Source organism: Chionomys nivalis, chromosome 11 (genome assembly GCF_950005125.1).
Source record: "Chionomys nivalis chromosome 11, mChiNiv1.1, whole genome shotgun sequence".
NCBI lineage: Eukaryota > Metazoa > Chordata > Mammalia > Rodentia > Cricetidae > Chionomys > Chionomys nivalis.
This window is the reverse complement of record NC_080096.1, coordinates 18,873,844-18,887,911: the sequence shown is the minus strand read 5'-3', so window position 1 is coordinate 18,887,911 and position 14,068 is coordinate 18,873,844. Positions and strand designations below refer to the sequence as shown.

Below are 14,068 nucleotides of genomic sequence, written 5' to 3'. Positions count from 1 at the left end.
CCTTGGCATTCTGGGGTGCTGGGAAAGGTGGGAACCATCCCCCTCATCAGTGACATTACTATTAGTAACCAAAAGAGCCAGGCAGCAGGCACATGACCCCCTTGGACTTGGCTACAATGATCCCCATCAGGGCTGTGGTATTAGTGCCTACCAATCAAGCAGGAGCTTTTGAGGAAGGAAAGAGTGGGTGTCATTACTCCCAATGGCAGCTCCTACTCAGGGCTGTTCCCAGGGGTGGTGGAGGGGCTCTAACTGATCAAAGGAAATGGAGGACTTTCCACTAGGGTCACATTTGAGCCTCCAGGTGTTCAGATTGGGATCTGTTTAAGGTAACCTCAAGATTCAGAGCAGGTAAAAAGCTCTGGAAGTAGTTTAGGATGACATAGTCGGAACATGAGGATAAGGATCCAGGGTTCGGATCCTGTGCTCTGCTCCAAATCATTTATTATTGAAATTAGGGCCTCACATGCTTTATTACTGAGTTCTAGCCAAGCCCTATAATTTATAAAAAGTAACTTAGCAGAGCCTTGGCACACACCTTTAGTACCAGCACTCAGGAGGCAGACAGGTGGATCTCAGACTAGCCTGAACTACATACACAGGGGGACCCTGTCTTAACTCCCATGATCCACCTCTCTCCCCAAATAAAAGGTAATTCATTGCAAATACAAGTTTTTAAATTTTCATAGTGAGTAGGATTTTTTTTAATTTTTTAATATTTATTTATTTTATGTATATAGTATTCTGTCTGTGCGTATGCCTGCAGACCAGAAGAGGGCACCAGACCTCATTACAGATGGTTGCGAGCCACCATGTGGTTGCTGGGAATTGAACTCAGGACCTTTGGAAGAGCAGGCAATGCTCTTAACCGCTGAGCCATCTCTCCAGCCCCAGTGAGTAGGATTTTTAATATAAATGCACACATCATAAAGAAAACGTTTCACTTAGAGCAGGTGGTTCCTTTTTCCTTTGCTGAACTGTCCCCACCATCTTGGGGGGACCACGCTGTTGCCTAGAGCTTTGATCAAATATTTAAATTTACACATGGGCAGCCAGATGTAGGTAGAGTTAGAGGCCAGCCTGGTGCGAGTTCCTAGACAGCCAGGTCTACAGAGAAACCCTGTCCCAAAAAACAAAAACCTTCCACATGGGTCAGTAGGAGGGTTAAGATTGTTTGATGCTGCTGACCCGGGAGATTCGAGGCGGCTCCACTCAGTAGAGAAAATGCTCCTTCTCTAAACTTGTTCCACCCTGGACAAGAAGGGGCTGGCTGCTGTGCTCACACTCTCCATTCCTGCGTGGCCCCCAGGGGTCAGGGTAGATCCTAACGGACATGCGCTAGGGTGTGCAGGCAGTCCAGCCAGTGTGTTTGGAAGCTTTCAGCCCCTGGGTTAAACCAGCTTCCAGCTTGTCCCTCGAGACTCCAGGTCAAGTCCAAGGCAGGAAGTTGCAATGGAGTAGTAGTCCCAGGAGCCAGTACGTCAGGAAATAGCCTAGGATGCATCTTGTGACTGGAGAACAGGCCTTCCAGTTGTACAAGAGTTTCAGGATACAGTTTCTGGGGGCCTTTATTCCTGGTGGGGCGTTTTCCTCAGGTACTGTGTCCACAGATCTCAACAGTGGCTCTTGATTCTGAAGCAAGTGAGCTGGAAACCAGTACACAATAGGAGTAGAAGAGCCCAAAAATCGTGTGAGAACCTAAAAAAAAAAAAACTGATTGGAGCATCAGCGATGTGACTGCAGATCTTCCTGAAAGAATGGTGTACCGCTAACCCAACCTTGAGTTACCAGTAATCAGTCTCAGACCAATTACCACAATAACGGGCCAACCAACACTAAAATCTCTATAGTGTCTGATTTTAGTCCACAACCCCTAAATTTTAGTCTGGTTCATTCTTCCCCATCTCACAGTTCTGAGCCAAATCTCCAAGGGCTCTCACCTACCTTGCAGACTCTGAGCTAGCCTGGCACTCACTGAAAAGCTGATCCAGTCACAGACCCAGACGGCTATTTTTTACGTTCCCTAACCATGTGGCTCAAATAACATCACAAACTGTCAATCCCTGCCTGTGAACGAAGGACAAGACTTACTTTCAAACCCCTGATCCTGTACTGACACCACCACCAAACACTGGACAAGATGTTTATTGCCTGTGCTCAAGACACCCTAAAAGACCACCATGGCAGTCTGTGTCCTGGGGAAAGGCTCCAGAGAAGCTGTGTCTACTCCTACATTGCAGCTGAACCAAGTCCTCTCACAGCCTTCACACCTCTGCTTGTGCCCACCCCGTCCCCACAGCTGCCTGGAATGTTTTGTAGATAGGATTTCAGTAGTGCAGGTGACCTCAAACTAGTACCTGACGATGGCCTTGAACTGATCGCTTGAGTTACTCAAAGTAGTTCTCTGATTGGCTAAACTTTCTGCCACCAGAGGTCCCCCTGGCTCTGTTTCCCTAGCACAAATATCATAGATGAGCACCACGCCTGTTTTTTTATGTGGGCTATGAGGTTGCAACCTCCTGTGTTTGCACCATAGGCATTTCAGCAATCCATCCATCTCCCCACTCCTACATGCTTCTTACCTGAGGGTTTTTTTTAACTCTTCAGAACCCATTTTAAATATGATGCTTTAGTGAGTTAACTACTTTTTCACATTCACAATAAATACACTGATTGACTGTGTGTGTGCTCAGTTCTCTTCTACCATGTGGATGCCAAGGACTGAACTCAGGTCAATCAGGCTTGGCAGTAAAGGCCTGTACTTTATTTCAGTGCTGGAGACTAAGATAGGACTCTCACATGCTAGGCAAGTGCTCCACCACTAAATTATACTCTCAGTACAATCTGAACATTTCATTGGATTCTTTTTTTTTTTTTTTTTTTTTTTAGTTTTTCGAGACAGGGTTTCTCTGTGGCTTTGGAGCCTGTCCTGGAACTAGCTCTTGTAGACCAGGCTGGTCTCGAACTCACAGAGATCCGCCTGCCTCTGCCTCCATTTCATTGGATTCTTGAGCAGGTTCTCCAATGTTGTTCTAGCTGGCTAGGAATGGACTACAAAGACCAGGCTGCCGGGCGGTGGTGGCGCACGCCTTTAACCCCAGCACTAGGTAGAAGGAGGCGGATCTCTGTGAGTTCGAGGCCAACCTGGTCTACAAGAGCTAGTTCCTGGACAGGCCCTGAAGCTATAGAGAAACTGTCTTAAAAACAAACAAACAACCCAGGCTGGTTGGCCCAGAACTGGGGACAATCTCCCTGCCTCTGCTCTGCTTCCCAAGCACTGGAATTACGTGTCATGTCTGGGGTTTTTTTTTTTTTTTAAATGTGCATTGGTGTTTTGCCATGGGTGTCTGGTTCCCTGAAATTGGAGTTATAGACAGCTGTGAACTGTCATGTGGGTGCTGGGAATTGAACTCAGGTCCTCTGGAAGAGCAGTCAGTGCTTCTAACTGCTGAGCTTCTCTCCATCCTGCTTGAGTGGATTTTACTTTTTGTTTGAGATAGGGTGGCATTTTCCTTTAATCCCAGAACTTGGGAGGCAGAGGCAGGTGAATCCCTGTGAGTTCAAGGCCAGCCTGCTTTACAAGAGCTAGTTCCAGGACAGCTAGGACTGTTGTTGGACTCGAACTCACAGAGATCCATCTGCCTCTGCCTCCTGAATGCTGGGATTAAAGGCGTGCGCCATCATCACCCAGCTGCATATATATATATATATATATATATATATATATATATATATATATTTTTTTTTTTTTTTTTTTTGGTTTTTTTGAGACAGGGTTTCTCTGTGGCTTTGGAGCCTGTCCTGGAACTAGCTCTGTAGACCAGGCTGGTCTCGAACTCACAGAGATCCGCCTGCCTCTGCCTCCCGAGTGCTGGGATTAAAGGCGTGCGCCACCACCGCCCGGCCTCTCATTATTTCTTTTTTCTTTTTTTATTTTTTTTCCAGCTGCATATATTTTAAAAAATAACAGTAGTACTATAATTTGAAACAAATATGGTTTCATATAGCCCAGGCTGACCTAAACTCACTATGTAGTAAAGAATGAACTTAACTGTTTTTGTTTTTTGAAACAGGGTCTCACTCACTGTATAGCCTTGACTTGCCTGGAACTCACAGAGCTTCCCCTGCCTCCACCTCCCAAATACTGGGATTACAGGTGTTTTTTTTTTTTTTGCAGCGTGGGGAAAGAACCCAAGGTCTTTGTGCGGTCAGGCAAGCAGCCTACCAACCGAGCTGCACCCCAACCCCTAATTTCATCTGTCTAATACGTCTGTCTCTGTGTTTACACCATAAGACTCATTAAGGCAGTAATTTCAACCTACTTATATCCTATCCTCAGAGTTCTAATTTAGATTCTGGAACAAAGAAAGCCCCAGGTCTGTGTTTGTCTGGCTATTTAGCCTACGCGGATCTGAACTGCTTTGTAGTCCAGGCTACCTTCAATTTAAAATCCTCCTGCCTCAGTGCTGGGATCATAGCTGCGCCTAAGTATACCTGACTGCCAACAGTTGTTGACTAAATTAGGTATGGGCCATCGAGAGAGAAAGTTACCACCCCCTGCTGTATTCAAGCAGTCATTCCAGGGAGAAACCCACCTCACCTGAACATGCATGCACAGCCCTCCAAAGAGCAGCAGCACTGCAGCATGGACCAGGTACACAAACACCTTTGGACTGAGGAAGCCAGGATGGGACTTCTCTAGGGTCTTACTATTCTTGCATCTTTGCAGCCCAAGTGTAAGGCAGAGCCGAGGGTGGGTGGTCACATATGTCCAGGTTGCCCACACAACCAGTACAGTTACTGGTGTAGCTAGTAGAAAATTGGGCACCTGCCTGAGCTCATAGTATCGCAGAAGGCCAACATTCCAGTAGACATCCTGGATATAGCTGTATATTAGGGGAAGCTCCCAGGAGCACCATGGGGGCTCATTTTCTCCTGTAATCCGGTAGCCTTTGTCCACAGCTAACTGTACTAGAGGCTCAGGAATGGAATGGGCAGAGCCTGGTAGGCAGAACTGGGTATAAGCATAATACTGAAAGAGAGCAAAGGGAAGGCTGACAGTGAGTGCGGACAGGCAGAGAGAGGCCATCAGCCTGACGAGCTGTTTCAGGGGGTTCAGCACCATAAGAGAAGAGAAAAAGCCTCTGCACTGAGAATATAGGAGGAAGCCGACACTGACTAGCCCATTGGAGCGCACCCCAGTGGCAAGAGCAAAGAGCAGCCCACTTGCCCATCTCCGGCCCCTCTCCAGCTGCCCCATGGCGCTGAAAGTCAGGAAGGCAAACAAAGCTTCCGAGTAACCAGCTGCCAAGAAAACATTGGCGGGGCTGAGGCAGAAGAGCATGGCTGCATAGTAGGCCTGGCGAGGACAGTGCAAAACCAGACAACCCAAATCATGAAGTGTGAGTGCAGCCAGCACAGAGAACAGGAAGTTGAGAAGTGCTACTGAGACCAGCAGGCAACTGCGCTGGCTCAAGAGGCCCTGCAAAGGTCTCAGCAGTTCAGTTCCCATCAGCAGGGCCAAGGGGAAACCAGGGAAGAAGGCAAAGTTGTGCTCATAAAGGTAGCCGTGCTCAGCAATAAACAGGAAGTGTTCTGCATCCCATCGAGACAGACCACCCAGGAGACCTTCCACAATCTGATCCACAGAGCCCGAGGGGGCCAGGCGGGGAGGAGAAAAGGCATCAGCGTGGTGATCTGGGACGATGACATTGAAGAGTGCCTGTAGGGTGAAGGAGAACCAGGGTGTTGGTAAGTAACTGGAAGGAAAGAATTACCATTCAATAAAAAGGGAAAACTGACTTGACGGTATGGGGTGTGTGTGCGCGCGTGTGTGTATAAGGAGCTCCAGTGCTAACTAGTTAATCTAGCACAGAGGTCAACCAAGTAGGAAGATGCCTGAGTCTACAAATGAGAAGTCAGATCAGAATTCATATAAACTGGAAATGGAATAGGGATGGTACTCCCAGGTGTGAGAATGAAGGAACCTGCCTGGGAAGGAAGGAAATCCTGAGATGGAGCTCATCAAGGATGAGGATGGAGTCCTCCTGACAAGGAGATAAGGATCCAGCAAGGAAGAAAGCAGGAAGCCGAGCAAACTGGCATAAACCTTGAATCTCTAAACTCAGGAGCTAGAGGCAGGCAGGTATCTGTGGGTTCCAGGCCAGCCTCATCTATACAGTGAGTTCCAAGAACAGTGAATGATGGTGAGCTGTGGGAAGCCCAGGTCTTAGAGAACAGTGTCTTAGAACCAAGTGAAAACCAGGACTGAGAAACTGTTGAATGCTGCTGACAGGCCCCAAGTAAGACAGGAACCAAAAACCGATCACAGACTTCAACAATGAGAAGGTCGCTAGTGACTGAGTAGAGCTACTTCAGTGGAACAGAAGGGAGCAACCACCGAGCTAACCGAAGGGGAGAGGGAGCATGCAAAGATCTGCAGAGTTTTGCTGTGAAGATGAAGGAGAAATGGGGTGGCAGGGTTGAACAACCGAAAGTAGAAAGGAGGGCTGGAGAGATGGCTCAGCGGTTAAGAGCATTGCCTGCTCTTCCAAAGGTCCTGAGTTCAATTCCCAGCAACCACATGGTGGCTCACAACCATCTGTAATGAGATCTGGTGCCCTCTTCTGGCATACACACAGACAGAATATTGTATACATAATAAATAAATATTTAAAAAAAAAAAAAAAAAAAAAGAAAGTAGAAAGGAGTTTCAGATGTGGCCGGGGGCTCAAACTTGAAACAGAGCTGAGAATGGCCTTGAATTTGATCTTTCCGTCCCTGCACGACCCAGTGCTTGTTATAGATGTGTGTCACCATGCCTGGTGTGTGTGTGTGGGGGGGGGGAGTGAGAGATCAGTGTTTGCTGTCACTGGAATAAGTCAGTGAAAAGAAACCACGGAACAGGAGGGAGGCTGGAAGGAACTCTGGGCAGGGAACAGGGGCAGCACCTACTGGACAGAAGAGGGAAGAGACCTCACCGGGAAAAGCTGTTATAGATGTGTAAAGAGCCTGCAGAGACAGCTTGTGGGAGGTTCTCTTTCCACCACATGGAACACAGGGACCAAAGTCAGGTTATTGGGTTTGGAGACATGTGGCTGCCCTCTGAGCCATCCTGCCAGCCCTGGGTATTGAATTTTTAAAGTTTTCATTTTTATGTATGTTCATGTGTGTGTGTGGCAGAATATAAAATCCAGCGCCTCACACACGCTAAGTGCAAATTCTACCATTGAGCTCCATCTCCATCCAACACTGCATTTTTTAGAAAGTCCCCCAGGTAACTGTGATGTGCAAAAAACATTTGAGATAACAGGAGGGAGGGTGAGTGGGCTATGGAAACTCATCAAGATTTTCAGGTGGTATTAATGGCTCACTTGATCTTGTACTTTAAAAAGGCTAGTTAATATACTTGCATTTTTAAAAAAATGGGTAGTGTAGACACAAAGGCGGCAGACCACTATGTTCACCAAGACTCAACTTTTGTCTTATGTATAAAACAGGGATAATGGAAGAAGAGAGTTGCATGTATGCATAGGAATGATCACCACAAAGGAATAGATTCAGCTTAGGAAGAGGAAGCTGAAGGCTGGTGGGCAAAGGCCAAAGAAACATGGTAGGTTCCATGGATCACAAAGCCAGAGAACGTTACGGAAGGTCTGAGGAACAGGGACGAGCAGCAGAGACAAGAGAGACAGTGGCCAGAGAACGAGAGAAGCCTTGACAGACTCTCGGGCAGGGGTTGGCTATGGAGCACCACTACGGGGAGGTGGAGACAAGGTGCCTGAAAGAAAGTGGGACGATGACCTGAGGATCAGGGTGCCGACCATATCATCCTCTTACTACTGAAACCATAGATGTCAACAGAAGACAGAATGCCTGTGAATCGGGAGTCAAAGCCTTCACTGACAGAGACGCGGCAACAGTGGCAGTATCTAGGGATAGAATCCGCTAGCATGAGCTTTTGAGCTGGAAGGGGCAAGGAGAGAAAGTGAAATCCAATTTATTGTTAATGTCTTTCTGCCTCATTAGGTTGTCAGTTACTTGAAGGAAAACATGACCTTTCACTCATAATTTAGCACAGTTTTGGGAATAGGTACTTACTATAATTTTGGTGGCTGAGCTTCAGGGATTTGATTAAATATACTGTTTCCAAAATCCCGCTGAACGAGAACGCAGCTGGTCCTGGCTCCCTACCCTAGATGCTGACTTGCTGCACTGCTCCTTTGGCTCTGCCAGGAACTCAGCTGATGCTGGTCCAGAGCCATCACTGAGTCAGGCTCCCCAGCCTAGCAACAAGAGCACTGCCCAATTAAAGGCTCATTCTCTTTTTGGTCAGTTTCTTTCTTTTCTTTTCTTTCTTTCTCCCCCACCCCCACCCTTTTAGTTTTGTTTTTCCAAGACAGGGTTTCTCAGTGTAGCTTTGGCTGTCCAGGAATTCACTCAGTAGATGAGACTGGCCTTGAACTCACAGAGATCTGTCTGAGAGCTGGGATTAGAGGTGTGAGCCACTACTGCCTAACTCTTTGGTCAGTTTCTTCATCAGGCCACTGCAAAGAGTGGAAAGAAATGGGATGGGGGTGACAATCACAGGTAAGAGCACAGCCTTCAGGTTAAGGGCCCCAAAGCCAAAAGAACCTGAAGTGCTTCATTTAATAAGGAGGAATAATTCAGAGCTAGAAGCTCAGAGGGAGGAAATAAAACGTTTCTACAAAGGAAGCAGCTAGGAGCCCCAGATATGGGTGATAAAGAAATATATATCATGGGTTGGAAAGATAGTTCAGTGGCTAACAGCATTGACTGTTCTTCCAGAGGTCCTGAGTTCAATCCCCAGCAACCACGTGGTGGCTCACAACCATTTACAATGAGATCTGATGCCTTCTTCTGGTGTGCAGGCATACAAGCAGACAGAGCAGTGTATATAATAAATAAAATAAATCTTAAAAAAAATAGACATCATTATATCAATACAGTAACTCTAGGGTGTTGACAATGATCATAAACTCATAGACCTGCCAGACGCCGGTGGTGGCGCACGCCTTTAATCCCATAACTCGGGAGGCAGAGGCAGGCGGATCTCTGTGAGTTTGAGGCTAGCCTGATCTACAAGAGGTTGTTTCCAGGACAGGCTTCAAAGCTACAGAGAAACCCTGTCTCAAAGAACAAACAAACAAACAAACAAAAAACAAAAAACCTCATAGACCTACCAAGTATAAAGCACTAGACCTACCAAGTATAAAACACTAAGCTAGGCACCAAATAATTCATATATATGTGACTTTGATTAAAGTATGTATCAAGGCAGACTAGGGAAAAGGGTGGCAAAGGGCAAACATACTGAGAACTGAGTAGCTAGGACAGCAAGTGGGGAACCATTCCTGACAAATATTCATAGATGGTCTCAGAACTTTGGAAGGGCTTCCTCTCTCCCAGTCCACTAACACAGTACTCAGGCTCCAAGTCAGGGTGCCCCAGCAACACTTTGAGCTGTTACAAACACCTCAAAGTATCTCTGTTGGTGAGACCATCAGATAAATAAAGTCTGTGAGAAAACCTCTAGTTTGGATAGGGAGTTAGGGAGCCTGGGGTCCAACTCTAGCCCTTTTTCTTGCTACACAGCTTAACGTGTCTGGTTCACGTGTAAGACACAGGTTAATACCACTATTAAGGCTCTTGCCCTCTTTTCAGCTGCCAGGTCTAAGTCTGTCTGGGTCCAACCACATGAAGAGGTACAGCAGGAAGTGGAGAGGTGAGGACCATTTATTCTACATTACTAGCTCAGTCATAAGGCAACAGCATGTTCAGAGCAGGTGTCAGAGACTGACCTGTAGCGTTAGGGTCAGGATGCGGCAGCTGACTGCAAATCTCAGCACCTCTTTCTGGGATGGGTCCAGGGGCCACATCCTCTCGCCACGTCTGAGCTTCCTCAGGCTTCTAAACTCTAACACCCAAGGAAGAAAATGTCACACATGGGCTGAAAGAAAATAAATAATATTTTCTTCACAGGAGCCACCCCCTTCAGCACTTCTATGACAACATAACCATCTGACTTCCCAGAGGGAGACTATCTTGAAGGCAGATGGATCACTGGGTGTCACTCTGAAACACTGTATTCTAGTATTCAGGTAATTTTTACACAGATAAGCAAGAAGCTGAAAAGTTAAGTGTCCAGAAGTTTTAAAAGCCTGTTGAATGCTTTTATATAGGAGTCAAGTCCCAACTCTGTCACTGGCAAGTTCTCATTTAGTCCCTCTGAGATTCATTTATATGTACTATCCCCACCCACTCCCAGCTCCCAAATCCATCACATGGCAAAACGGACTAAACTAAAAGTGCCACACAAATCAATGCTGTGGCTGCTATTATTTGGCGTGTGCCCTTTCCCTCTTGCCCAGAATAATAAACTAATTCCCAAACCAGAGTCCCCAGAGTGGGGCACAGAACCATCTTAGAAGCCTGTAATAACTCCACATGCCAGCGCAGCTCTGTGATGTGTGTTCAGCTGGTCTGTTAAATTAAGTGGAGAAGGGAAAGGAAACCGCTGCTCGGCAGGACTTCAGCCAGCTCCCATTGCTAAAACAAACTTAGGGCAAGACAGAGTCTACCACCAGGGAAGGAGTAAACGGCTATTTCCCATCTCCACAGGGGTGGCAACAATGTACAAAAACCAAAGCTATTACCAGACACAGAATGCAAGTCAAGGCATTTTCTATTCTTTTTCTTCCTTCCTTTTTTTTTTCTTTTTTGTTTTTAAGCAGTCATGGCTCCTACAGTGTTGAAGCAAGAACCACAAACCTCCTTTTTCTTCTCTCAGGTGGCTAACACCTCCCAAACTTTTAGGTTCCACTTGCTTTCTGCAACGTTCTGATTCTCACCAGCGCCTGATCACCACGCTCTCACAGCCTCCTCACGGCCTCTTGCCCTGACATACCACTGTCTGTTCTGTATGAGGACAGGGACGGGCCCGAAGTGTAGTCCCGGGAAGAGCAGGGAAGCTGACATCTGTACTGTGTTCTGAAAACAGGACGCAGCATGGTCAGTTCTCTGACTCCAGATCTAAATATCACCGGTCCAGATATTCCTCCCGTCACAGGTCATGTTAAAAAGAAGATGGGCCGCCGGGTGATGGTGGCGCACGCCTTTAATCCCAGCACTCGGGAGGCAGAGGCAGGCGGATCTCTGTGAGTTCGAGACCAGCCTGGTCTACAGAGCTAGTTCCAGGACAGGCTCCAAAGCCACAGAGAAACCCTGTCTCAAAAAAAACCAAAAAAAAAAAAAAAAAGAAGATGGGCCAACATGTAAGGGCACTTGTCACCACAGTGACCCACAAAGCTAAAGGAGAGAAGGCACTCCCACACGCTGTCCTTCCACCTCCTCACACAGGTGTGCCATGGCACACATCTAGCCACACACATATACACAAACACATGCACACAAAATAACAATTAAAACAAACAAAGCAAAGCAAATGACAAAGTCACAGAAGCCATGGGAGAAAATAAAATCCTCTGCCAAGGGAACAGGACTGGCTAACGGCGACAGTACTTCTCACTTGGCACAAGGGGGCACCTAACGCTTGCTTCATCACCAGGAGGCCAGGGGGAAAAGGAGGGCCCCTCGCGAGTCCCAACTCCCGCTTTACCCTGGGAAGTTCAGTTAAAGTTAAGCTTCTGAACAGCCCCAGGAAGGAGTACTTTTCTGACTGCACATGTATCTCCAACACAAGATTCATTAAACCCAAAGAAATCACAGAAACACGCACACCCAATCTCTTCTGTCCTAGGATAAATTCATTGTTTTTTCTTCACCAGCCTCCCCACTTGCATGCACAAGGGAGGCAGGGAACAGAAAAATACTGAATCCACCTCTTCCTCTTTTAAAACCTGGCCTCAGTGGCCACAGGAGATGCAACCCACTCTTAATTTTCGATCAAACCAAGTAAAATCAGGAGTCAATTATTCCTCTAGCTATTTGCCAATATCCGTTTGAACGAAGTCCCTCGCCAAATCACACTCTTAACTGGTAGGACGCTTAGAACCAACAAGTTTCATTCTTTAATTTTCCCGTGAGATAGACTTTGGAGATCTCATTAGACACTAGCTGGACGGAATATAATTACCATTGCCATTTTATGGATATGAAAACTGAGGCTCACTGGAGCCACATGACACACCCACTACTTTTAAAGTTCCTCATGCACTGCTTCCTAAAACCTTATGCCCAAAGTCATGAGCGCGTTCTGCCACAAACACAAAGGGTCTGCATTCCTTTCCAGCCAGGACAACCCAGGTCTCCAACACCTAGCCCAGTACTTCTTTCGAAGATAGCGCATGTTGCTGCTGGAAGCTTATGGTGATGGGCCCTATCTGGGAAAGCCTGTTCAACTGGAGCCCTGGCCTCTCCAGGCAAGGCTAACATCTCGGTGGGGTGATGCGCTCTGACCAGGGTGCTCGGGGACAGAGGCCTCGCGGAGCGCACGGCCTCCTTCTACTAAGCCCCACGGGGCCTGCAGCTCGTTCCAGCCTGTTCTTTTCGGACATACTTCCTACCCGGGACGGGGTACTGACCCTCACCCCAAGGCAGCCACGGCCCAGGACTTCGTCCCGAGGGAACCACAGGGCCGGGCCAGGCAACAGGGCCGGAAGCAGACGAGGGCCGGAGGCCGCAAAGGAAGAGGCGGCGCCGGGGGCCGCTATGGCGGAGGGGCGGGGCTCCTCGCGGCTCTACAGCCTCCGCCTAATTTCTCTCGGCCTCCGTTTGACAGCTTCCCTCCCGGGAGAACTCCAGAGCTCCAGAGCTGGCGCCGGGTCTCCGCGCCCGCGCGTCCAGACCACCCCCGCCGAGCTCAAACCTCAGCACCTCCATCCGGGTCCCGGGCGTCCTGCGCCTGCGCGCTGGCTCCTCCGACGGCGGCCCCGCCCAGCTCCTGCCCGGACTCGGAGCGCCCCGCCTCCCTGCTCGGCGGCCATGTTGACCCCGGCTGGGGCGGGGGCCGAGGGTGTGCGTCTGCCCTTCCCGGAGTGGTGACACCTGAGGAGTCTGCCTCTCGCTCGCCGTCAGCGTGTGTGCAGGCGTCGCGCTCTCAGCCGGCGCTCGCGCCCCAGTCCCATCCCGCTGTGGGCCAAGGCTGGACCGGGTGCTACCCCAGGCCTGACCAGCGCAGCGGGAGCCGCACGTTCTCTCCTGTCCCGCCACACCAGCTCAGCACAAGTCCTGGCACACATTACACAGTATGAATAGGCCAGAGACACCCCTTGTGGCTTTTTTTTTGTGGCAAGCAGCGATACCCAGCGCCTGGGCGCGAAGAAAGTGGGGGATCCCCCCCTGACTTTCCCTTCCTCTGGCTATGGAGGACCTCTGCCCAGCTTCAGTTCTCAGCCCACCTCGGGTGGCTGCAGAGGACGAGGAAGGAAACCTCAGAGAACACCCCCGAGGACTCCTCCCTCAAGCAGTTTCTGTCGTAGGAAGTGGCGCCAAAAGCAGAAAAAAAAAAAAAAAAAAAAGGAAGCCAATTCAACAAAACCGTCTGTTGGGGAGGAGCGGCCAGTTGGTACCCCTGTAACGGAAACTGTTAGAACGACTTTGCACCCTCCCCAAAGGAAATAGATAATAAATCCTTCTCCGTTGGATTTCTTCTTTCTCAGGATTCCAAAGCCGCCTGTGGTTTCAGTTATCTGTCCTCTCAACGTAGTTTGAGTCTGGGTTAACCTCTGGCCACAACCCTGGCTGAGGGAGGGGTTTATCTTCTGCAACAGCCACTAATGTGGGTGGGAACAAAGAGATGGTGGCTATCTCTCCCAGCAAAGAAAACTAGCCCACATCAGTTTGGTGGAGGCTCAGGAGCTGTATCATTTCAGAACCGGGACTTAAAACTGCCCCGTCCGCTAGCTGTAAAGTGAATAAGGCATAAAGCACATTTTAGTGGTTGGTGAAGAGAAAAAAGGAGTTTACAAAGTCATTCTTTCAGGTTTTTCAGCGTAGAAACAGCGCCTTGGTTGCCAGTCGCGTGAGTGAAATGGCAACGCCTCTCTGGGCACACTGGTGACTAGGGCCCAAGGTTGTGTGACTTGAA

The 14,068-nt window shown here is 48.5% G+C and overlaps 1 protein-coding gene across 6 annotated transcripts; it reads right to left on the bottom strand.

Moving 5' to 3' along the window:
• Nucleotides 1–272: 272 nt before the first annotated feature.
• Nucleotides 273–13,180, bottom strand: Pigv (phosphatidylinositol glycan anchor biosynthesis class V). 6 transcript variants are annotated; one of them, XM_057785306.1, is made up of 4 exons: nt 12,848–13,180; nt 9,822–9,937; nt 4,601–5,722; nt 273–1,698 (listed from the first exon to the last, which is right to left on the bottom strand). In XM_057785306.1, exons 2-4 carry the CDS (start codon nt 9,897–9,899, stop codon nt 1,429–1,431), a joined length of 1,470 nt encoding a protein of 489 aa, XP_057641289.1. In that variant the 5' UTR covers nt 9,900–9,937; nt 12,848–13,180; the 3' UTR covers nt 273–1,428. The 6 variants fall into 6 exon arrangements, with proteins under 6 accessions (XP_057641289.1, XP_057641288.1, XP_057641290.1 ...); XM_057785305.1 differs by having other exon boundaries at nt 12,564–12,877; XM_057785307.1 differs by having other exon boundaries at nt 9,822–9,970; nt 12,570–12,877.
• Nucleotides 13,181–14,068: the final 888 nt, after the last annotated feature.